The sequence below is a fragment of the Emydura macquarii genome, unplaced genomic scaffold, assembly GCF_026122565.2.
Source record: "Emydura macquarii macquarii isolate MOO-44397 ecotype Brisbane River unplaced genomic scaffold, CSIRO-AGI_Emac_v2 contig_2422, whole genome shotgun sequence".
In the NCBI taxonomy this organism is placed as follows: Eukaryota; Metazoa; Chordata; order Testudines; family Chelidae; genus Emydura; species Emydura macquarii.
In genome coordinates this window covers 30462156-30488159 of record NW_027132559.1, presented here as the reverse complement: position 1 = coordinate 30488159, position 26004 = coordinate 30462156, and the positions used below count along the sequence as shown (strand labels likewise).

Here is a 26004-nt window from a genome sequence, read left to right as displayed (position 1 = left end):
AATTACCATGAGTGCACACCTGAAAGCTAGTTTGATCCTTCTGCCCATAGTACAGATCTGAGCAGTCCCTTGCCTCAGAGGAGTATGTATTATTACATATTCCTTAGCAATTCTGCAGGTTGTTTAGATCCAGAATGAGCCAGCAGTGCTTGAACTGAACAATCACAACTAAAAAGGATGGTGATATTATGATCTTAGAGCACCCCTGATTCAGAGGCAAGGGGGCTCACTGGTGTCAGATAATGAATTTCAGCTCACCTGACCAATTCAGTGTATCCCAACACACTGTGGTTATAATGCATATATAAAAGGTGTCATGCAATATGTCATTGGAAAACTATTAACTCACTGATTGTTAATATTCTGATAAGATATATGTGTGTACTAAGAACTATGTATATATGCTGGGATGATGACTAAAATGTCTCTAAGGCAGGCATATCTAGGACTGCCCTAGACAAAGGAATGTATTTGCTTCTCTGACCAGCCCACTCATCAGGCAGAGACAAGGAAGGTCAATTTACATAGAAAGTAAACAAAGGCATCAAGCTAATGAATGGGAAAGGAGACGGCTTCAAGCAGGGAAGAGAAACTTTATCTGGGCTATAAAGAAGGGGACCTGAACCCCAAGTGGCAAGCAATTGAATCAGCTGATTATATACACAGTATTACTGTATTATAAATGTTTATCGAGTGAGGTGGTTTTGAAAGCCTATGACACACTGGTGATTAATATCATTGTAAAATGTATTTATTAACACGATATAAGCAGTTATGGATACTCATGGATATTAGGCTTCACAGTATGTGTCCAAACAAAGGGAGAAACAGGTCTCTTCCAGACAGGAGGGAATGTCACAACACCTGTCTACTGTGTAAATTAAACAAGGTGGAGTCAAAACACTGGAAACCCCATTGACATACAGAGGGATGGGAAGCACACAGGAAGTGAAAAACAGCATGAAACAAGGTCATTGAACTTTGGAAGATATAAGCAAGGACAGAAGCCATCTTTGGCATTCATCACTAGACAGACAAAAATGAATGGAGCTCGAGAAAGTTGGGGCTCAAGGGGGTGGATTGAAGTCTCTGGGAACTGAATATAGGTGAGAAGCCTGCTTTGGCAAAGATCTTTCACTTTACAAGGTGAAACCCAGAATCTGAACTGTGATGATATAAAGGCCAAATTTTTGAAAATGACTAGTGATTTTGGGTGCCTCAGTTCTTAGATGCCCAAGTTTAGACACCTTAAAGAACCTTGATTTTTAGGTGCTGGGAACCCACCTGAAAATATCTCCCAGTGCTACCCTTACTAAAAATTATGCCCCAGATTTTTAAGGGTGTTTAGGCATAGCTGTGCTCAGCATTATAGTGCAATAACTGATTTAGACCCTTTTGAAAATAAGATTTAGGCTTCTAAATCAGTTAGGCATTGCAACACTGAGGGAAGCAATACCTAAAAACCTTTAAAGCTGGGCTAGTATCTAAATGGCACAATCAAGCCTGTGACAACATTCAGAGCTTCATTCACTCCTCATCCCTTTTGGAGCAGTGCAAAATAGGCCCCAGAGCATGCTCCATATTTGCCTCTGGTGTGAAAATGTCAGGTAGTTTTGCACCTACAGTTTCAAAATTAGCCACTGATTTTGGGTGCCCAACTTGAGATACCTTAGGCCTGATTTTTAGAGCTGCTAAACACCTGCAGCTCCCATTTAATGTAGTTGGATTTGTGGGTACCCGGGACCCTTGAATAGAAGCAGCGGGTACTCAGCACCTCTGAAAATCATGTCCAAAGGGTCTCAAATTGAGTCACCCAAAATTAGGGGCCACTTTTGAAACTGTGGGTCCTCAATTTTGCACATGGCAGACTGTGAACAATTCTAGGTTTTAGGTGTGAAACTACAGTGGGGGCAATGGTTTCCAGCGCTATGCCACGTGGCTTTTGTGCTGCAGTTCTGTGACAATGAAGGTTTACGTGTCAAAAACAGAGCTGGGCAGAAAAATGGTCATTCTGGTTCACGGAAGATTTTCAAATCCCGTTTCATTCCAGTTCAGAACCAAAAAAAAAAAAAAAAGATGTCGAAACTCTCCATGAAACACAATCACGGTTCTCTTCCCAGCTCTGCTGGAGCCCTGGCTCTGGGACAGCCAAGTAGGTAGGACAGCTGGTAGGCAGTCCTGGAGCCAGGGAGCCTGCAAGCCCGGGAAGCCCAAGCTATGAGCCTGGAAGCTTGAACTCTTAGGGCTTCCACGTACTTGGCTCCCCCGTCAGCCTGTCAGGCAAGCTGCTAAAGAGCCTGGAGGCCTGGGCTGCCCAGGAGCTGGCTGGGGGACGTGCCAGGAAACCTGGCTGGTTTAAAGTGGAATTGTGTTGACCTCAACGTGGTCCCATGAAACGATTTGATTTTGACTTAAAAAATGTTTTCTCAATTTTTTCCCCAACCATCTCTAGTAAAAAGGCTAATGTGGAAAGTGCTGTAACGGGTCTCATTCCTTGCAAGTGATCAGCCAGGACAGGCAAGTAGAGTTCTGGCAAGTAGCTTGCTTATTGTGAAGATCTCCAGGTCTTGAACTCGGGTCCATCAGTGGCTTTCACGTCCCGGTTGCCGTCTGGTGGCTTGCTAGTAACTAGGAGGCTGAGACACTAACGGAACCATGGCCTCAGCAAAGGCACTGCCTGTGGGTGTCGTGACTGGAGAACTGCCCAGTCCACCTCTGGATCTGCGGAGGGCAACAAAAATGATTAGGGGGCTGGAGCACAAGACTTATGAGGAGAGGCTGAGGGAACTAGGTTTGTTTAGTCTGCAAAAGAGAAGAATGAGGGGGGATTTGATAGCAGCCTTTAACTACCTGAAAGGGGGCTCCAGGGAGGATGGAGCTAGGCTGTTCTCAGTGGTGGCAGATGACAGAACAAGGAGCAATGGTCTCAAGTTGCAGTCGGGGACGTCGACGTTGGATATTAGGAAAAAGTTTTTCACTAGGAAGGTGGTGAAGCACTGGAATGTGTTACCTAAGGAAGTGGTGGAATCTCCATCTTTAGAGGTTTTTAAGCTGCGGCTTGACAAAGCCCTGGCTGGGATGATTTAGCTGAGGCTAGTCCTGCTTTGAGCAGGGGGTTGGACTAGATGACCTCCTGAGGTCCCTTCCAACTCTAATCTATGTTTCTATTTAAGCCAGAAGGAGGCACAAGCAATTGTCTGTGCAACTGGGCGAAATCCTGGCTGGCTGTTACATTGGACCGTGCCTTCTTGCCTGATTCCTGAGCCTGACCAGTCTGACTTGTCCTTGGTTCCTGCTTTCTTGATACTTGGCTTGACTTCTGACTCCGACTCCAACCACTAGGGATGAACACCCAAGCCCTGGCCATGATACTTAACTGCTTTCCCTGAGAAATGATACCGGCGTTAAGCACCTTTTAATTTAATTTTAATACATTTACACAAGATAAAAGTCTGATTAATGAAACTTCTCTTATATGGACCCACAATGATACTTCTTTAAATTGGTCTCATAACCAAGGCTGCCTGTGCTTGTTTTGACAGAACTCAGAGTACGGTGACATCCAAGATAGGCATTTCAAAGTCTGAAATGCTCCTTAAATAGAACAAACAGATCAGCATGACTTAGTGATAAAATTACCTTCTGGTTTATAGGATCTGCAGCATGCTACAGCACTGTAGGGAACTCAATGCACCCCTCTCTGCATAATATAAACAAATACAGTTGAGAATAGACACAGGTGAGACATATACAGAAAGAGAGAGCATGGAAGAAAGAATTACTCGAGCTGCAACTGCCAAGTTAGTGAAAAAAGCTTTTCTTGAAGCTCTAAAATCAAACGACTACAAAACGCTGGAAGATCTTTTGATACAAAAGCAAATAGAGGTGGACACAGTGTTTGAAGTGGAAGATGAGAACCTGATGTTGGCATCATATAAACAAGGTAAAAGCAGCAGCAGTTGCTGCTGCTGCATTCTCAAAGCATAAGCAAACCTTAACTTACTTTTGCAGAAGCAATTGTGTTTTATCCCTTCAAAACGTTACAGCTTAAATTGCTTTATGAGCTATGACCCACATAACTAGTTAGGGGTAGCTGTGCCTTATGCTTCTTATAGTGGCCCCTGATGATCCCTGTTATATGTTAATATAATAAATTATATATTAAAAGTAATGGGTTAATCTTGCTCCCTCATCTGTGGCCATGCAAGTCACCAGGAGCCGAAGAAGTGGTGTGGTACCACTGCATTGTGCATCCTATTGCAGAGGCTCCTTACATTAGGCTTTGGTAGGCCAAGGACTAATTTGGAGAAAGAATGAGGATGGGCCGCCACCATCCTCAGAGCCATAGCTAGAGGGAAGTCTGGGAAGAGGATTCCTTTGTTCTTTTTCTCCTCAGAGAACCCTAGAACACAGCCAGAATATGTAAATACATCAGAATATATAAATTCCCTATACATACCCAATCAATCCACCTGAAAAAGCCCATCCAGAAAGCTATGTTGCTTCACTCTACCCATTTGCAGCTTCTAATAAAAACACAGTGTATTCCCCTTAGTTCAGTCCCCAGGAAATGCCCTGGGCCTTATATGTCATTTGATGAGAGAAGATTTCTTTTTCAAAATAGTAGAATTGAGATGCCACAGTATATTGTCAAATCAGAATAAGGAACCTATTGCCATCCTGGGAAAACTAACACTTCATCCACAGAATCCTCTTCACAGCATGGAAAAAATAAACCAGTTCAGAGCTAGGTACTGACCACTTTCCAACAAACTTGTATCTTGAAGCAATAAAGCAGGATTTGTGCTCAACTAGAATCAAAACTGACCCCCATATTTACTTTCTGCAAGATTTCTCATGTGACTTTAAGAAGCTGTAATCAGCTGCCTTTTTCCGTTATTAAGCACACCATGGAAATAAACACTTTCAGTTCAATCTCTAGTACAACAAATAACCTTTTTTTGTCCATGTTTAAAAAAGGGCTCATAATCTTACCTTTGCTTTTTTCCAGTGTATTTGACACATGGCTTTTGCTTTTCTGGTTTGAAAGAGACAATGGCAGTACACAATCAATGGTTGTTTTACTTGGATGGGATGTGAACAATCTCACACAATGATGAATATAACACCTTAAAATATTGTCTCTTGTATTGCTCTTAGGCTAAAGAGGGCTCTTGTATTCCTACAAATTTAACCCATCTTATTTAAAAAGTGCAACTCAAATGAAGACAGCCTTAAATCTGTCTCTTTTGGAGAGGTCTTTCCTCCCTCATGAAGTGCATGCACCTGTCTCCCCAAATCACGACAATGCATTTAGTCTCTCTTTGTTGGTTGAGGGCATTCTACTGACTCTAGGGGTATGTCTATACTGACGGCAGCAAAGTAGCCAGACATCAGATCGATCTTTCTAGATCGATTGAGTGGTCAGTGTAGACCTGCTCAATCGATCAGGAAGTCGACGCTAGTAAACCACTCCCTTAAGTGGTGTAGCGCAGTGCAGTGAAGACGCCGCGCAGAAGGGAAGCACAGCAGTCGATGGGAGTTACACAAGCTACTCTGCGTAGCTTGCGTAACTCCCGTTGACTGCTGCCAAATCTCCAGGTAAGTGTAGACCAGAGCTAGGAAAAATACTGTCTCCATTGCGCAGTCTGAATAACTAGGCTTTGATAAAGGGAGATCCATGAGAGCAGAAAGAAACCATCACCATAAAGGCCCTGATCTTGCACCTTTCAACTCAATGGAAGTTTTGCTACTAACTTCAATGACGGTAGGACCAGAATAGGATGATACTATAGCCCCATGGCTGCTCTGTTTCCTCCCTCCAAGGGAAATGGCTGGTGAATCCATGTAGGACTGAAAGTCTGCTCTGCCCAAACTGTCTCGCTTTCCTGCTCCCATGCCACGTCTGAAAATAGCCCAGGCACTGGGGCATAAGCAGCCTCCATGAAGAAGAGCTATAAAAATGGTATTGTGGTGTTTCATGCTTGCTCTTGTGTATTTATCAAGAGCTTCCATATCAAATCTGCACCATTTACAAATGAGAATTTTCTAGCTACCAGCTCACATGCTCTGCTTGGTATCTGAAAAATTAAAGCATGGATCTTTCGATACTCCATATCTCGTTGGTAACAAGAAAGAGGCTGGAATCTGAATCTGGCTGGCCAATTATGTAGTTGATGTATGAGTCAGGCAACTTGCTCTTCTGCATCTATATAAGCTGTACCATATTGGCAGTAGTAAATGCTTGCATTGCTCAGCAAAATAAATAGATACACCTTGGAAGCAGATAGCTGCAGTATTAGGATGCTACATTCACAACTACTTTTTTACTATAAATCTTTAAATGAAAATCAAGCATTTTATAGAGTTTAAAGAAAACCCACTACATTACCAAACAAAGCATTTTCTAGATATGTACTTCAGGGGAGAGGGGTCAGCACAATTGCCCTAAAGTATACTGAACATTTTTAACCAAATTTCATGCAAAAATGTCATAGTTGTCACATGAATCTACACACCAGCTAACTTACTGCGTTGCTGTAACCTCCGGCTATTCACCTGTGAAGAATTACGGTTGACAGTAAGTCTGTAATACTGCTGCAACTACATTGCAAGGGGGCACCCATGCAAAATACATAACGAGCCCTTACGCAGGAAGGCAGAACCCAGGCTCTGCCTGATGTGAAATCCTGAGCTCTCCCGCACAAGAACAGCATGATGTGCTCTCTGTTGAGTCAATGGTCTAACTAAGGGTACGTCTGCACTAGAACCTAGGGGTGTAATTCCCAGCTCACGTTAGACATACTCAGGCTAGTATAGTGCACTAAAAATGGTAGTTTAGTCACAGGAGCAAGGGCAGCAAGCAATGGCATGGGGCTATCCAACCTGAGTACAAACCTGCCTGAACTGGTTTGTACTCTCCACGGCTAGCCTGTGCCGCCTCTTGCCGCTTCCTGTTCTACCCCAGCTACACTACTATTTTTAGCTTGCTAGCGCAAGGAGAGCTAGTGCGAGCATGTCCGACACAAGCTGGGAAGCAACTCCCCAGCTTCTAGCACAGAGGTAACCTAAGTGTTGCTTTTTATTCTAATATAACATTTGCTCAGCTGTTACCAGATCAAAGATCTTATTTTCCCCATACATTTCAGCTGGTGGCATTTCAAATGCTCTAGGCATTTTTATTCAGTCTTGGAGATTGCAGGAAGAAAAAGCTACCTTCAGAGTACAGTTACATGGTAATTCAAAAGTCCATCTATTCAGCATGCATGCTGACAGTGCCTAATGAAAGTAAGATTATTATTCCAGAGCACTTTGTATACACTAGACCCTAACTGATTAAATTACAATAAATTAAAGCTGACACCAACACCCTTCCACCCCCCTCCAATTAGTCTAATTTACTGGCTCATCTGGAAGAATCTTACTCAAGGATGGTAACGCATCTTCACTTTTTACAGGGTATTGGCTGCCTAGTTACAAGTTAAAATCATCTTGGGCAACTGGACTGCATATCTCAGTCATGTATGGACATCTGGAGAGCCTCATCATACTGTTAGATCACAAAGCTACCATCAATTACAGGCCAAATGGGAAAGCTGCAATCCACATAGCATGTGAGGTGGCAAACACTGAGTGTCTAACGATCCTGTGCAACCACGGAGCTAACATTAACTGCTTTTCGCTGAGTGGCCATACACCCTTGCACTTCTGTACGACAAAGGTCTCTGTGCCTTGTGCCCAGCAGCTCATTTGGAGAGGTAAGTCAGACTATAACTTAGACAGGCAAGTACCTCTCAGGTACTCCCATGGCACTAACGTTTCATGACAGTGGCAGGAGTTTAAGATTCTGGATTATTTCTTTAAGAAGCAAATAATCATATTTCATGCTTTTATAACCCCCTTTGTCCCCTAGTGCTTTACAAATGATGCGTATGGAGCCCTACTGAAACACAGCAAACTTGGAGGAGGTTTGGAGAGCAAGGCAAACCCTTCCTTATGCCACAGTGCTATGGGATCTTTAATGCTCACACAGATTAGGAAAGGCCTCCACTGTAAAAATAAATGCACCCAGCTATAATATGTGCTGGCCTTTCTAGCTCTGATAGATAAACAGAGTGCTTTTCATTGGCGTTCACCCACCCTACAGCTTTGTCCTTGTCCTGAAGTTACAGGAAGCACAGGTGGGGGGAAGGGACAAAACTCCCATTGACTTGGATATAAGCAGGATAGGGTCTTAAAATAACTGCAAAAGAAGCAAAATCAATATTACTTACAACCCTCTCCTCCCACGCCACCCCCAGATATCTTCAAAGAATATTACCAAGGTTCCTAAGTCAAATAGTTAATAGTTAGGTAATACCAGAATTAATGTTGCCTGTGCGATCCTAAGCTGGCCCCTTGTACATATGCATTATGATACAGTCTATAATTACATGATCACAGGTCCTCTGCCTCCTCCAGCACCAAATGGACAGTATTCACTTAATTCAGTAGCTTGTTTTATTCTAGAGGGGTAGCTGTGTTAGTCTGTATACAGCAAAAACAACAAGAGTCCTGTAGCACTTTAAAGACTAACAAATTTAATTTCTGCAGGCATAAGCTTTCGTGGGCTGCAACCCACTTGAACCCACAGAAGTGATATGATGAAGTGGGTTGCAGCCCACGAAAGCTTATGCCTGCAGAAATTAAATTTGTTAGTCTTTAAAGTGCTACAGAACCATCGTTGTTTTTGTTTTATTCTGTTCATTGTGTGGCCTCTGGCCTTATTTACTGCGTCCTATTCCAAGCATGCTTTCCTTCTATGCTTTTCTATGGTGCTCATCACTAGAGTGTCTGGGTACTTCATAAACGTTAATGAATTTAGTTTCACTCTGAGAGGGGAGCTGGCTTTATTATCCCCGTTGTACAGATGGAGAATAGAGGGGCAGAGAGTTTAAGGTCAAAAGTGTCCACCAATTTTGGGTGACCAGTTTGAGACCTGATTTTTCAGAGCACTATATAGAACTTTCTATGTTCAAACCACAGTTCCCATTGACTTCAGCTGCAGCTGTGATTGGTCAGCATTTCTGCAAATCAGACCTTAGGATATCAAGTCAGGCATCTTGAAAATGAGGGACACACAATTAGTGACTGTGTATGAAAAGTTTGATGCAAGTGATTTGCCTCATATCACACAGGAACCCTGTGACAAAGGCTGGGACAGAATCCAGTTCTCCAGGGCAGTATTCAACTGCCTTAACCATAAAATCATCCTTTATCTTCCTGCAATCCCCTGCATACCTTCTGTCATGGCCGGCTCATGGGTAGCCAGACCTAGTAATCGGAGCCAGAGTCTGCCGTAATGAGACACGATTCCTAGAATCATAGAAGATTAGGGTTGGAAGGGATCTCAGGAGGTCATCAATCCAACCCCCTTGGATACCAGGAGGTCAGCAACCACAAGGCAGAGCCAGGAATCAAGCTGGGTCAGAATGCCAGGACACTGAGCCGGGAACCGGGTACTATGTGGTACACAGTCCAGAGCAGGATGAAGCCTAGTTGTTCAGACAGCTTCCTGTTCCTGCTGCTGGCCAATCAGCGCTCTGGGACCCTGCCAATCGGACCTCAGGGTGGAGCCTCACACTGGGGCTGCACTTCATGGGTTTCAGGTAAGATATTGCTAGCAGGCTGCTAGGTGGAGGATTGGAGAGTGTCTGCTCCCATGAACCTCGTAGGCTCAGGTTTGACATCCCGGGATCGCGGTGCCTTCTGCAACAAATGTATTAAGGGTACAGCAGACAACACTTCCTTCACTTCCCAACTCTGATGCATCCTCTAGAGTAGGCCCATCTTGTGCACTGGATGAAGCAGGAGTCCTGTTTAAAAAAAACCCCGAAAGTGATAATGCAATTAAAGTCTGTATTGTAATGTATATGCACAGACAACCTGAATTCTGCCGTTTCTTAACTTTTGAGTGTTTGACATTGCAACCTTAATAATGTTCTTTGAATGTAGTTTCGTGTGTGTAATATCCTGGGTTTTTTAAAAAAGCAACTGGAAAAGCAGAGATTCACACCCATTTGGGTCATCAGCAGGGTTGGAACCTTTAGATGCACTACGTAGAATTCTGCTGCTTGAGTTGATTGAATAATTGATAGCAGTAATAGGTTGTTTTCCTCCTCGTGAACCAGCACTAGAGGGGAATGAGATGCTTTGCCAGCGGGTTTCACAGATATTTGCTGACAGCAGAGTAATGGTGGGTTCCATTCCAGGCTCTGGAAGGGAGTATGCTCTACTGAGCAGAGATTATTATACCCATTCCCCTAAACATGGCCCCTTTTGCCCCTTCCTCTCCAACCTATTCCTATCCCACTCCTGTTTCATCCCCGCCCCTGGCTTCTTGTCCCGTTCTCCTTACCTAGCCACTCCCAGTCTCTAATCCTCCATTTTCTCATCCTAATCCCAGTTTCCTTGCCCAGCAAGTTTTAGTCCCAACCCTTGGGACTTCCCATTCCAGCCTCAACCCCGCCCCATCCAGTCTTGGTAACTTCACCTTGCCATTCCCAATTGCCCCCACCTGTCATCTCCTTGCCACAAGTCTCCTTGCCCAGCCAGTCCTAGCTTCCTTCCTTCTGGAGCCTCATCCAATCTCTTTCTCTCTCTGCCCCGCAGAATCCAGTGTCCCTCCATATGATCCTCATCCAATCTCAGTTGCCTCCACTGGCTCCTTGTCCCAGTTTCTTTGCAGAGCAAATCCCACTTCTCCCCTCACACCCTGTTTCTGCATCACATCTGTCTCCTTCCCACTCATTCCTGATCCCAGGCTTCTTGTCCAGTCAGTCCCAGTCTACCCACTTTCTCCTCATCCAATCTCAATCTCCTCCACAGCCAACGACCTCCTGTCCTCTTCCGCTGTGTCCCTTACTGGCTTCCAGTACTAGTCTCCCTGTCCAACTAGTCCAGATGTCTTCTGCTTCCCCCTGGCTTCCAGTCCCAGTCCCCTCTCCCACTATCCTCCAGTCTCAGTCTCCTGACTTGCTCAGATTCCATGTCCCAACCTACTTCCCCCACCCTACCACCAGGTCTGGCACTTGTCTCCTTTGCATTTGATTCAGGCAGCTTCCTCCTCTCTGCTGTCTGGGAGCCGTGGAGGTTAGGGGGTGGGGGACATTGAGATCATCGAAGAGAGACAGGCTCCCTGCTCTCAGATCTGTTGCCTGGATCCAGACCCATCAAGGCTTGGAGCAGCCAGAAGCTGCAATTTCAGGGAAAACCCTGCTCAGCTGCCTACAGCCACAGGTTGGAGCATGCTCAGTGCAGATGGAATCTTCAGGGAATTAAGCCGCAAAGCCTAGAAGTCTCTACTGAGCATGTGCAAACTGTGATTTTAAAAAAAGTCTATACCTTGGCCAAATTTGGGTCAGTTTTCACAAGGATGGCAAAATGCCCATCCAGACACAAAGGCCACCCCCCCCCAGGCCAAATTTTGTAAAGTCCTTGTTGCAAAGCATGGTGATGCTAGAACTGCTAAAAGTAAAGCTGACCAGAGCTTTATTTAAACATGGGTTAAGCCACATACTTTTCCCTAGCTTTGTACTTGAAAATAGCTAAACCATTTTGGCTGAAAATGGTCCAGAAACATTAAACCCGAGACAGACATTCTGCATGGGAGATTTCAGCCAAGTGCTTAAAGTGTGGCAAAGTTATAAGCAACTGAAAACAGGGTCTTATAATGAAAAGAATTGGGCAATCTCATTATAGGCAGTGCTATCAGTCCCACTTATAATAAATATAATGGAAAATGCAAGTGCTTTGGTTTTATTTGCTACACGTTATTATTGCATACCTTTCCTTGGATTGAGTTCTCAGAGCCAGAATGTGCCTTCTGGGCAACGCAATCTATGATTCCAAATAAATTACCACACCACTTTCCTTCTCCTGGAAGATGCCTATTGTTTTGTTTAGTAGAAAAGAAAATTACCGCCATCAGTTTTATTCTGCCTGTAGCAAATAATCCTGACAGCAGGAGTTAGATTCACTACCACAGGAAAGCATAAAAAGTCAAATGTGCTCTTGCAAATGCAGAGTAAGATGAATATAAATGAAAATATGTATTCTAAAGGCTTCCTCCTCCCATTTATCAATAACATAATAGCTTACAACAACAGAGTCACCTATCATCCCAAAGTACTTTACAAACTGATTTTCGAGACTCTACACAAAATGGAACCACCTCTGGGGTGAAACGTGGCAACTGATTAACGGTGCATGACAACACTACACAATTAGATGTGCCTTCAACTAACATCCCTGTATTGGAGGCTCACAGATGTACCTCTTACTCCTGCTCTCTCCAGCACCACTCAGACTCACATCTCCACTTGGCTCTCTGATATCCTGCATGTCCCAGCAACGACTCAAACTTAGTATGCCTAAACCTGAGCTCTTCATCTTTCTCTGGTTCCACCTTCTCTGTTACTGTTAGGAAACCTCCTGTCCCTCAGCCTTGTGAGCCAGACAATTTTTCACTCTGCTCTCTGTCTTTCTCACCCATTCTTGATGTTGGCACAAAATCCCTCCTGTGCTAGCAAGGGAGGAAATTTTTAGCAGACTCAGCCCACTGTGGACATGGCTATGTGGAGGCTTCTATAGGACTGGGGATCAAGGGAACATGTTATGATGCTTGCATTTACCCTCTTCTGTATTCCTGACTCTGCTGAGTTTGGTTCCTTCCATTCTAGGAAGTGGCATTTCCCGTTTTTGTTTTTTAATAAACAGTTTAATTTTGCTTATGCAATGGCTTGCAATTACTTCAGGTTAGGGCAGATTGCAGATTGGTGAGATGGTCTGAGACTCAGCCATAGAAATCAGGAAATAAAGACACCACCATGATTTTGGCAGAAACATGACAAACAGCAAGACAAACATTACATTCCTTTTCCTTTGGCCACCGTTCAGAAGCTTCGGGGACTGATTGCCCAGTAGATGGTGCTGTTGTTTCAGCTGGAATGTAAATTTAGCACTGAATGCAGCAGTTATACTAATCCTATTCACAGCTTGAAATAAGCCCCTGATTCTCAGTTTATGCCTTAAGAGAAGCTTCAGAATTAACACCAACTGAGGATTTGGCTCAAAATGCTTTTCCTCCTGGACTCCCTCTTAATGAGATGCCTGCCGCAACCACTGTCAGGTGTTGATTTGTGAGGGGCTTTCTACAGGCATTAGAAGTTGAAGTATCCCCCTTTTTCTTCACTGCCTACTTTATACTAGAAAGAACTTCAGATACAGATTTGGACCTGAACTTGAATGAACTGAAATGGTGGGGGTATTCAGATTACAAAGTTCTGCCTGTGGCCCATTTTAGAGATAGGCCCAAGCTGGAAAGTTCAAATCTGGATCCAAATCTGAACTTTTCAAAGCTCATGGACTTTTAGCTCTACAGTGGAGGCACAGGAAACTCACAGGCCCTTGCCATGGACCATGTCCGTCTCCACATGGAACATTTATCCTTCTGCAAAGATTCCCAGCCTCTGTCTGCTTGAAAAGCTTGGCTTCAAAGGGGGTCACTGGCTGAGCCCCCTCTTCTGTACCTGCCCTATATTCCACTCTAGAGGAGGTTGTGAGTTACTGCAGGCTCTGCTGGTGGCAATTTCCAACAGATTTTTGGAAATCTGCAAGGTCCCAGCTCTGTTCTCTAGTAGAGCTGGTAAGGAACGTTTCAACACAACCAAAACTTATTGTGGGAATGTACCAGTTTCAACTAAACTTTGCTTGGGAAAGTTTCCTTAGATCCAGGATGGAATTTCTGGGCAGAGCAGGGAGCAAGAGTCCCCAGATTAGCAAATAGCCTGATGGTTTGGGCACTCCCGTGGGATGTAAAAAACGACATTCGAGCCCCTGCTTTGCCTGTTTCAGACCAGGGATTTGAATCTGGGTCTCCCACAGTCTAGATGAGTGCCTTAACCAATGGATTATTGGCTATTCTGAGGCAGATATCTCTCAACCTCTCCTATTGGAGCTGTTCTACTTTCTCTAAATAATTAACTATTCATTGAACCAGAAAAGAATGACTATAGCCCAGTGGTTGGGATGCGGTGCTCCTCTGGGATGAGGGTGACTAAGGTTTAAGTCCCTGCTCTGCCTGATTCTTCTACGTCCCAGAGGAGTGCCCTAACTATCAAGTTATTGGCTATTCTTGGATGGGTGGTGCGCTCTCTCTCTCTCTCTCTCTCTCACTGGTCTTTTGTGAAAAGAATTGAAAGTTTGTGATTTTGTCCCAATGAGGGAACGGAAAATGTATGAAATCTCAAAAAATTGTAGAGGATGCACAAACTATTTCTCATCCAGCTCTGCTCCCTAACCATCCTCTCCCGACCACACTTTCACAGCTGTCAAATAGCACACAGTTGACATAGAGGGGATTTCTTGGTGTCTGAGGACAGCAGGCTATTTTAGTCTATTCTAGTCTTATGGCTGGAGCCACCCGATGGCAATGTAACATAGTCTTATAATTTCTTTTTCTTACTATACATGTAGTGTCCAGTTTTTGAAGAAGTACCATGTTGTTTTTAGTTGTGCATTGCAATTTCTTTTGCGGGGAGCTGTGACAAGCAGTAAGAGAGTTATTTTTTGCCTTAATCCCTCTAACTAGAGTCAATGCTTGGGGACAAAGCTGCTCTCTGGGCACTGACACTTATGCTGAGGTCCCTGAAAGGGGGGATTGTCTGCATGCTGTTTGTGACCACCTCTGTTCAAGGACTTGTGTATATAGTGTAAAATGAACAAGCTGCACTAAGAATATACCCAGACTCTTATTTCTCATCCAATGGGAAGAAAATCTGCAAGGCCTCCACAACTTGATGGAGAGGTGACACAACTCTGATCTATTCATGTTCTGATACCGTGCCAGTTAATATGGTATTTGAGCAGGAAAGCCACTGCTCTGCTCTCTTGACACATTTTTCTCCTTTCTGCAGCATGCTCTGAACGGGAGCATGTGGCCCTCTGAGAGGAATTGATGAGGCAGACAGGCAACCAAGGTGATGTGTGCTATGAATACTTAGAGAGACAACCCAGATGGGATGTATGTATATATGCACGTCTAGAAAGAAAGAGATTTTTCTGTTTGCATTTTGTGCAATGGTGATTTTGTGGTGATGGATGACCTTATGAAAATCTAGGTAGAGATGTATGAGGAGAGGCTGAAGGAACTAGGCTTGTTCAGTCTGCAGAAGAGAAGAATGAGGGGGGATTTGATAGCAGCCTTTAACTACCTGAAAGGGGGTTCCAGGGAGGATGGAGCTAGGCTGTTCTCAGTGGTGGCAGATGACAGAACAAGGAACAACGGTCTCAAGTTGAAGGGGGGAGGTGTAGGTTGGACATTTTAAGCTGCGGCTTGACAAAACCCTTGCTGGGATTATTTAGCTGAGGTTAGTCCTGCTCTGAGCAGGGGGTTGGACTAGATGACCTTCTGAGGTCCCTTCCAACTCTATGATTCTATTTACACATAGAAAGAAGAGACTAAAAAGTGGGGAAGGAGAATATAATAAGTTGAAATTTTGTTATACAACAAAACCATCATGTATCTTTGTAAAACAGAAGAACAATGTGTATTTGTGTAATTGTCTCCCTTGATTCTTCTTCTTCTTAACAGGAGCAAATGTGAACATCAAAACAAAGAATCAGGATGAAGAGACTCCCCTGCACACAGCCGCACGTTTTGGCATCCCAGAACTGGTGGCATTTTATGTGGAGCAAGGAGCAGATGTTGATCCTGTCAATGCCCACATGGAAACTCCACTGGCCTGTGCATCTTACTGGGCCCTTCGCTTTAAAGAGCAGGTGTACAGCACGGAGCACCACCTAATCTGTAGGATGCTGCTAGACTATAAAGCTGAAGTTAATTCTCGTGATGAGGATTTCAAATCACCACTCCACAAGGCTGCCTGGAACTGTGACCACGTGCTGATGCACATGTTGCTGGAGGCCGGGGCTGAAGCAAACCTGATGGACACCAACGGTTGTGCCTCCATACAATATGTTCTGAAAGTGACATCTGTGCGGCCAGCTGCCCAGCCTGAAATCTGCTACCAACTTTTGCTGAATCATGGAGCGGCTAGAATATATCCCCCACAGTTCCACAAGGTGAAGGATGTATATGGGGCAATGATGCTATTCTAGAGTAAAGAGGTGAAGAGATGATATTTTGAACTGGATTCGCTTTGGGACCAGATTCAAAGTTCAGATTTGAGTTCAAATAAGGTTAAGGTTTGAATCTGGATTGAAAAGTGCCATAATCTTATGCCCTGTTCTTGTGAGGCTTCGGCCCAAAATGACAAAAATCTTGCAAGATCAGCTGGTCTCATGAGATTTGCACCATCTCATTGTTCTGGGAGTGCTGCATCTCATCGTTCCAGCTGCAGATGCCAGGAAATAGACCCCTTTTGGTTTTGGAGCAACCAGAAACCAAAACTATAAGTGTTGGTTCAGATCTAAGGATTCTGATATATTAAGGAGGTTAGACAGAGTGATCTACCACTCCCTTCTGGCCTTGAAATCAATGAATTTACGATGAATCATTTACCCCTGAAATTCAAAGACATCACATTTGAATTTTAGTCCTCTTCTAGCGTGCAGTATAAATGGGTAAAGCCAAAGAAGAGGGTTGAGTAGGGAGTAATGGGGAGGAAGATCAAAATATTCGCAAGATACTCCTCAAAGAATTTCTAAAGGTCTGCAAAGTCCAGGGCACTCATCCAAATGGGATTATATAGATGTATCTCATTACACCATGCGATGAGAAGGCTTTCTGTGCTAAGTGTGGAATACAGCATGAACCTGTCTCTGCTAACACCCAAACACTGTTTCACTAACGTTTTAGGAAGTTTCTATGTCAAGAACAGCTTGTTTTTATAGTATAGACTGGGCCTTCCCTTAAGAGAGTATTACCTTGCAATAGAGAACTTGGAGTCAGGCCTCCGATGTCTGTCTCTGCCACTGACTTGCTGTGTGATGGTGCATCAAATCTCCATGTCATCATTTAGCCACCTGTAAAATATGTAATGTGATACTTTACCTCCTAAGGGTGTTCTGAGGCTTACATTAATATTGCCTGCTGAAATCCTCTTTGCTGAAAGATGAGCGTACAATAAATGCAAAGTGTTATTGCGTGAATGTGAGCAAGGGCACAATTTGGTCCACTCTCCATTAACCACCCATATTAGAGCCCAAACCGTGTCCAGGACTCTTGCATGATTTAAAAGCTTGAATACTATTTTTAACGGTGTCCTTTTCCTTCCTTCCTTTCACCGTGTTGGTCAGGGCAGGACTTTTGTTCATATTCAAGGACCTGTTCTCTGCTTGAGGCAGGCATGAAACTCCTGCTATTAACATTCAGCAAAGTTAGGCCCTGTGTGGGGGCAGGGGAGGTGGGGGGGGGTTGGTTAGTACATTTGGAACTGACAGCCTTGAGAAACCAGGGAGAAGATTGCTTCCATTTGTGAAGGTGCACTCGAACCCTGATGTGGCCTCAGGGATAAGGCAGAGGGAGAGGAACTGTGAGAACTCTTTCCTGTACCTGACTGTGACACTGATATGCTGCGTGAACCAGGGCAAGCACTTCATCTCTTTTTCCTCTCCCATCTGCAGTCTGCCCCATCTATTTAGATTGTAAGTGGCCGTCTCTTACTATGTCTTTGCACAGTGGCCAGCACAACAAGGCACAGATCTCAGCTGCAGTCGGGAGGTGCTACTGAAATTTAAAGGATCATCATGTCTGCTTCCTTCCTGCAGGTTTTGCAGGCCTGTCATTCCCACCCCAAAGCCATTGAGGTTGTCATCAATTCATACGAACACATCAAGTCAACATCAAAGTGGAGAGCAGCCATACCCGATGATGTCTTTGAAGTAAGCTTTTAATGAGTTTCCACTTGTGTTTGCAATGTTTGCCTCCTTAACATTACCACCCAGTCACAGAAGAGTGATTGTAATTACAGATAATGCTTTTGAAAGCCTAATCCAAGAGGACAGAATGCATATTTTATAAAATGGCTTGCACACAGAAACAGGAAACAGAGAATGCAGTGCTGGTTCTAAGCAGTAGCATACTGAAAATTTCAGAGCTAGGTAGAATATTCTGGTCTATATTGCAACTTTAAATTAAAGTTCATTTTTGAACAGGGTATAGGAGGGGAGAGACAGCAGGAAAAGTAGAGATACTTGACATTTTTCATGTGGAACATTTCCCATAGAAAAATACTGTATACACAACAATGTTTTTTGTCTTTGTAGGAAAATATGAGTTCTGACCCCCCAAAATTGATTTTTCCAGCAAAAAATATTAAAAAAAACCCCAATTTTCATTTCAAACCATCATTGTAAAATGAAAGGACAAGTTTTGTTTCATTTGGACATAAAATGTTACTATGTTTCTGTTTTTCAGTTTAAAACAATTAAACAAAACAATTTTTCGGCATTGACATGTTGCTTTGAAATGACAGGTTTTCAGTTTTGACATTTCTGAGGCAGAACTTTTCAGAATTTTTCATTCTGTTAATTTTTTTTATATTTTAACTTCCTGTTAGGATTTGGAACACAAACTAATTTCAAAATGTCAACTTTCCTGTGGGATGGAAATTCCATTTTTGGAACTGTTCAAAGTAAGAGTCCCTAGAGGAACTCTGGCCAAGTCAGCTACGGTTTTTTCAGGAACAATATGCCAGAGTGGAAGCTCCATTACCCGTTAAGTCAATATATTATAGTGGGTCTCAATTGATTTACTATATGCAGCTCTCTATGTGTTATGTGGGATGCATCCATACAACATATATACTACCTGTATGGCCCTGAGAATGTCACATGGGCTGTAGCTGTGTGCTGATTGGGCCATAGTTCCCAGAAGGAAATTCATGATGTGTTCAAAAGTCCATGAATAAGACTGCTGGCTGAAAACGGAAGGGAAATGGGGTGGGGATAGGTTAGGTGAAAAATGGTTATCAAGGGAACAAGAGAGTGAAATAAAAGGTAAAGAGCTGGAAGGATCTGCCTGACGGTGTTATAATTATCCCTCAGTTTCAGGGCCCTGGAGAGTCCCAAATCTCCACCCAAAATTGTTCTTTGAATCTAGGAATGGGTTTCCTGAAAGCTTGCAACACCACACTGATCTGATTCCAAAAATATATATGCTGTGCATTATTTGTGAGGTTTAATGGATCATAGAGCTATCTAAAATGGTGCAGAACTAATCTGGCAGCAAGAATATTAAATAAAGATTAAGTACATAAGAATGGCTGTACTGGGTCAGACCAATGGTCCATCTAGCCCAGTATCCTGTCGTCCGACAGTGGCCCATGCCAGATGCTTCAGAGGGAATGAACAGAACAGGCAATCATCGAGTGATCCATCCCCTGTAGTCCGCTCCCAGCTTCTGACAAAAGAGGCTAGAGTCACTCAGAGCAAGGAGTTGCATCCCTGATCATCCTTGCTAGCAGCCATTGATAGACCTATCCTCCATGATTATTAATGGACCTATCCTCCATTATAATTATATTTTTACTTCACCATTTGTTGATACCTGTAACCTACATATTTCTTGTTATACCTCCTCCTACTGACATCATTTTACTACCTCTGCTAAGAGAGCTGAGAAAACAGCTTATTCCAAAGTAGCATCCATGCCACTTAGCCTTTCTCTGCTTCAGTGAACCCATCAGTAAAAATAGGTACTGTAACACTTAGCCACCTTTGGGGTGGCAGCTGTGAGGCTTAGCTAATTAATATGTGCAAACAGAATCTAGTCATGGGGTGAAGTGTGTGGGGTTTCACAAACCTTTTGAGTTTTATTAACACGTTCCCCCACATTTTAAAACATAGTTTTCTCAAAGGAAATGTGATGCTTAAAATATTTCTAAAGGAATGGTTGAGTGTGCTAAACAGAGAGCAAATATTCTTGCATAGTAGTAATGCTTGCCCTTTACAGAACCAGAATCTCACAAGTTTCAAGTTCTCTTTTAAGTCTAGTGAAAACAAATTTGTGGTTCCAGCTTTGGCAAAGTGAACTTCTATTATTTATGAAGCTCTCCTGAAAACAGCATCTAGAGCATAAAAATGAAAAGCATTATTACCTTTAAACAACCCAGTGCAGATAATCCTTCTTAGATCAGGGACCAAGGCATTATTTGTGGGGATGTTTGTAATCTTCAGTTGCCTCAGGGTGCATCTACATTTCAATAAGACCCATGGCACAGCCACGGCTGGCCTCAACGGCCTGTGTCAGCTGACTCTGGCTTGCGGGGCTCAGGTTGTGGGACTAAAAATTTCAGTGTATTGGGCACCCACAAAGGGTGAGTTGCTCGGTACCACAGGTTTTTTAATGCAGAATAGACATACCTTGAGTCTCCTCTGAAATCAGAAATAACTCCACTGAAGTCAACGGAGGAACATCAGCGTCAAACTGGTATAAATGGGATGAATACTGTAATAGAATGAAAAACTGTATTATACTATTCTGCCACTAGGTGGCACTGTGTGCAAAATACTTTATTTAAAGCTAACCTTAGCCATAAGTGGCAGTGCATTAAAGGATTTTAGGATGAAAACATCTGGTATGTATAAGCAAGCTGTTTAGCCAGTCTATATTTGGTACAAAAATACATGACATGGTGGGATTAAGAACAGAAACAAAATGAAACAGCAACAAAGGTTGCAGACAGAGGGAATAAAGCAACAGAGGTTTCAGGATCTCATCAACGTGCCACTCTTCAATGCCCTAGAGAACTTCAGCTTTGATAAACTTTCAGAATGGACAGACTGGAAGCAGTGTTTTTGCAAGATTTTGCATTGCTACCAAGCTCCACAAAGAAACTGATGATATACAGGTATCTTCTTTAATTTATGCTATGGGGAAGCAAGCAGAGCATATCTTTAAATCCTACTTTACTGATGATAGTCACAAAGATGACTATGAAACAGTTCTAGCTGTGCATACTTTATATCTCAGAGAAATGTGGTTTATGAAAGAGCGCTTTTTCACCAGAGAATTCAAGGAGCGAGAAAAATGTTGAATGTTTTATACGAGGTCTTCATGCATTGGCTGAAAACTGTGATTGTGGGAAAGCAAAACACGAAAATACCAGAGACAGGCTTTCATGGATGCTACAGCTGAAGAGAGATTTAACTCTAGACACAGCTATTCAAATAGCAAAGCAGTCTGAACTGGTGAGACAGCAAAACCAAGGGCAACTTGCTAAACTTAACGAACAAGATGCTTGGTTGGGAGCTGTTAACAGATGCAGCATGAGTGCTAAAAGTCATTACCATAAGACCCCTGAGGAAAGGAGAGAGAACTCCCAGGTTAAGAGGGACAAATTCCAGCCTACATGCTCAAGGTTTGGAAAAAATCATATCCTAAGAGATAATGCATGTCCAGTCAGAGACAGACAGTGTAATGAATGCAAGAAGTATGGACATTTTGCAGCTGTTTGCTGCACCAAAGCAATCAGGGAGACTCATATTACAGACAATCAGGAGTCATTGTTTGTGAGATCTATCATGTGTGAAAACAGAGAGTTTGCCAGGAGAGTGAAATTGAATATTCGTGGAAAAATTATTGATTTTAAAATTGACTCAGGAGCTGAGTCACAATTATCTCAGAAGTGATTTACAATCACCTTCAGTCCTTCCCAGAGCTGGAGTCACCTGATACAGCTCTGAATAGCCCTGGAAGAATTCTGAATTGCATGGACCAGTTCACCACAGAAACAATTTACAAAGACAAAAACAATGCATACAGAGAGCATGTGTTCAAAAGATAAAAGATCAACAATCTTCCCAGCCACAACATGGCAGCCATGATGGGCCTAGTGAGAAAGGTAGAAGAATTGGATGGAGGATTTGTTGACCTTGAACTTTTGAAAGGAGATCTAGTACAAATCAACTTAAGAAACAATGCTGAACCATAGAGTGTGCAAATATCTCTACCAGAGAGACCTGGGAAAAGATTAGTTGAAGACTCCTGCAAATTCAGAGTACATCATTACCTGTTCATTGATGACTGTTTTTCCAGGTATATAGAAATGCTGTACTTAAAAGACATACATCACAGTGTTATCGAGAAACTGAAGTGCATGTTTGCTCACTTTAGTATTCTAGAACAACTAGTGGCAGATGACGGACCACAATTCACTGCAGCAGAATTTAAGATATTTCAAATGAAATATGATTTTGGTCATATTATTAGCAGCCCACATTACCCACAAGTGATGAGAGCTGAGAGATCTGTACAGACAGCCAAGAAAATCCTACATCAGGAAGACCCATTCCTTGCTCTTTTGAATTACAAATCAACATCAATAGTGGCTACTGGATATAGTCTAGCAAAATTCCTGATGGGAAGACCACTCAGAACTACTATTCCAGTTTTGGAAAAGAACCTAACTCCATATTGGCCAGATATGAAGAGAGTAGCCAAATTGGATAAAAAGGTTAAATGAGCTTATGAACACTTTTACAACAGATGTCACTCAGTTAGAGCACTGCCGGGTTTAGAACCTGGCGATTGTGTTCATGTCAAATTGGATGGAGAAAAACGATGGACAATGCCAGCTATCATAAAGAAAAAGAATTCAGCACCCAGATCATATGCAAACAAGATCAGTGGTGGAGAGTTCAACAGGAATCAGCGACATCTACAATTTGTTCCTCAGAAAGAACAAGTGACAGAGCAAACTCTACAGATGGCAGATACAGAACAAGAAGAAGGAGACTCAAGACAGTCATTGCAACTAATGGACATCCAGATGACCAAGCTGTTACATCTTTGGGTCAAGTAATTATAAAACCAGCATGATTTAGAGACACCTAACAGATTGAAATGTGCTGAACTTCAAAGGCAGTTTAATAGTGTAAATATTGTAAACGGTAAGAAAGTAGAACTTAGGGGGAGATGTAATAGAATGACAAACTGTATTATACTATTCTGCCTCTAAGTGGCACTGTGTATGAAATACTTTATTTAAAGTTAACTTTGTTGAAGCCAGACCTGGCAGTGCATTAAAGGATCTTATGATGAACACATCTGTTTTGTGTATAAGCAAACTCTTTTGCCAGTCCATATCTGGTACAGAAATACATGACAAATATCAGACCCAAAGACACTTTCAGTCATTCTTAAACTCAGGTGATCCTGAACGTCAGAGCCAGATGTAACAGTCTCACTTAGGGTAAGTCTGCACTGCAATTTGCAGTGTGAGTAGACATAACCCAAGATAGCTTTAATCAAGCTAGTTTGGGTACTGGTAATAGTGAAACCATGCAACATGGGCTTCAACATGCACTGTACAAGGCCACCACGAACACCAGAGTAGTTATTGCAGTAGCTGGTCTGCAATAAAGCCTGTGCTGCCACACCACTTCTACTAGTATTTGAGCTAGATTAAAGCTAATTTGAGTATCTCAACACAAGCTGGAATCATGCCGCTTGATGTGGTATAGACGTAGATGCCACTGCCCAGTAAAATGAATATGTCATTGCTGCAAACTGTAGCATTGAATCATGAGACGGTTATAAATGTTTTCTGCAGATTTGTGTAGTTGTATGGGAGAGAGGGTCTTATTGACCTAAAATACATTTTGTTTTGTCTTTGCAGAGGCATAGAGATTTCTACGACTCTCTGTTCACTGTGTGCAGTAATTCACCACGCTCGCTCCTGCATTTTTCTAGATGTGCTGTTAGACGAATATTGTTCAAAAGATGCCACAGAGGAATCCCTTCACTTCCCATTCCACCTCCATTGAAGAAGTATTTGCTTTTAGAACCAGAAGGAATAATTTATTAAGCCTTAGAAGAGAAGGCTCAGTGATCTGATAGTACCTGAAATCTTTGAGCCTGCACACATGTGGAGGGAATTACCATCAGGGAGTTTTCACTAGGGAAAGTTGAAGTTCTTGGCAACATTCTTATGAAAAGGATCTGGCTTCATAAATACCAATGCAGAACAGCTTTCTCCATTATATATGCTGATCCTTTGTTCAATTTAGTTTTAAATGAACCTAACCAAGTATGGCTTTCACCACTTCTCTTAGGTAACTATTCCGCTATTAGATATTACTGTTGGCAATTTTTTCCAGATATCCAACACAAACTGCCCTTGGTATTGTTTCAGTTTAATTTATTCAACTATCGTCTCAGGAAGAAGAAAACAGGGTAGTGTCAGAAAAATCTCTCTCATCAGTCAGTTACATCTTTTCCTAGAAAAACAAAAACAAAAACACCAAAGGGATTTGAATGAGACCCATAGACTGAATTACTGTACTTTAAGATATTTTTCCTATAGATAGCCACTGAATTAGATGTTCGTTATATGATGCAACACAGTATACAATAAACTGTTTGTCATTCACTATAATTACATCCTCGTGCAAGTAGAGCAAAGAAGAGAACAACAGTGTTTACGTTCATATCTGTGTGTACTGAAAGTCCTACCTGTGTGTGTCACGCATATCATTCACTAAACTTGCACGCTGATGAAGAATTCACTATCACTGCTGAGCTGCATCATATGGTAACTGAGGCAGGTCTCCATTTCAGCTCAGCCCCACAGCTCATAATTTCAGGTCCTAGAGAGGAATGTGGAGAAATTGCTGAGCTGAAGGTATTGCAGATCTTTTTACTAGCTATATCTATTGTTTGTCCATATAGTGCCGGATCCTGCATGGTACTGAAGAAGAGTGCCTGGTAAAAAATGAAGAGCAGATTTGGGGCACAGAGAACCTGATCCTGAGGTAGTAAGAGTGATGCTGTATCCTGCCTAAAAGCAGCAAAAAGGCCTGAGAGGGGAATGCAAAGCAAAGTGTTTTTTTCAGTAGGATGGGAATCATGCATAAGCCCATGTCTCCTCAGAGAATGGTGAGAGAGAGCAATCATATAGGGGGCTTGAGTCGCAGTGCTATATAGGGTATGTCTACACTGCAATTAAAACCCCATGGCCGGTCTGTGCCAGCTGACTCAGGTTCATGAGGCTCAGGCTGTGGGGCAAAGGGGGCAATTGCCAGCATGGCACGGGCTAGCTGCAGGTTTCTCACATACTTCAGTGCAGATATCCGTCAGTGCTCAATACAAGGCCGAGTATTTCAGTTCAGTTGCACCCATATGTAGCCTCCTCTTGCACTTGAAAACAACTTATCACACTCTTCTCTGTGCACCAGCAAGAAATTAATGGATCATGACTGAAAAGTAAAACAGAATGACTGGAGCATGTTTGGCTCCTCCTTATTTATCCTGAGCAATAAGAGTTGCATTTTGGGCAGAGAGGTGGTATGGTCCGATCCGGATGAGGTGCCTCCATTTTATTCCTGGCTCTGCTACTGAATTTTTGTCTAAACTTGGGCTTGTCGCTTAGCTCCCCTATGCTTCAGTTTCTCCATCTGTATAAAGGGGACAATAATCCCTACTTCACCCTGGTGGTGTGAGGCTGAATTAATTCACGTTGATGCAATGCTTTAAGTTCCTTCATGAAAAGCACTCGTTACAAGAAGCATAAAGGATTTGCTAGATGTGTGTGTGTGTGTGTGCGTGCGTATGCTGCTGATTCATTCTCTGCAGGAAGCTGTTCTTGATTGAGCTGGTTCTCTCAGCCCCCTGGATGATAGGGCATGTAGAGGTGCAGAGCAGAAGAAGCCCATAGAATATATGTTACAATATGGACATTTTGTAACCTGACCTGCACATACTTTTTTATCTATTTTGTGTGGTTCAGTCTATCAGTTTGTACTAATTATTTTAGACTCAGCAAAAGGGACTGTGTTAAGAGAGGAATGGGTTCAGAACTGGCATGCGAGCCAGAAACTCCTGGGATCTAATTGCAGCTATGAATCTGATGCCTTGTTTTGTGAAGATGGTGGTTGTTGTGTGTTTTGTTGCTGATTTCTTTGTGACAGACTCCCAAACAGAGATGTTGTGCAGATTAGTTAATTAAATGTTTAGAAGACGCTTTGATGATTGAAAGCACTATACAGAAGGGCTAAGTATTA

At 42.8% G+C, this 26004-nt stretch overlaps 1 protein-coding gene across 1 annotated transcript; it reads left to right on the top strand.

Annotated features, from left to right (window-relative positions):
* The first annotated feature begins 3765 nt into the window (after window positions 1–3765).
* On the top strand, window positions 3766–24380 carry ASB4 (ankyrin repeat and SOCS box containing 4). The gene is made up of 5 exons (XM_067561693.1): window positions 3766–3943; window positions 7458–7757; window positions 15632–16122; window positions 17770–17883; window positions 23622–24380. Exons 1-5 carry the CDS (start codon window positions 3766–3768, stop codon window positions 23808–23810), a joined length of 1272 nt encoding a protein of 423 aa, XP_067417794.1. The 3' UTR covers window positions 23811–24380.
* The last annotated feature ends 1624 nt before the right edge of the window (window positions 24381–26004 follow it).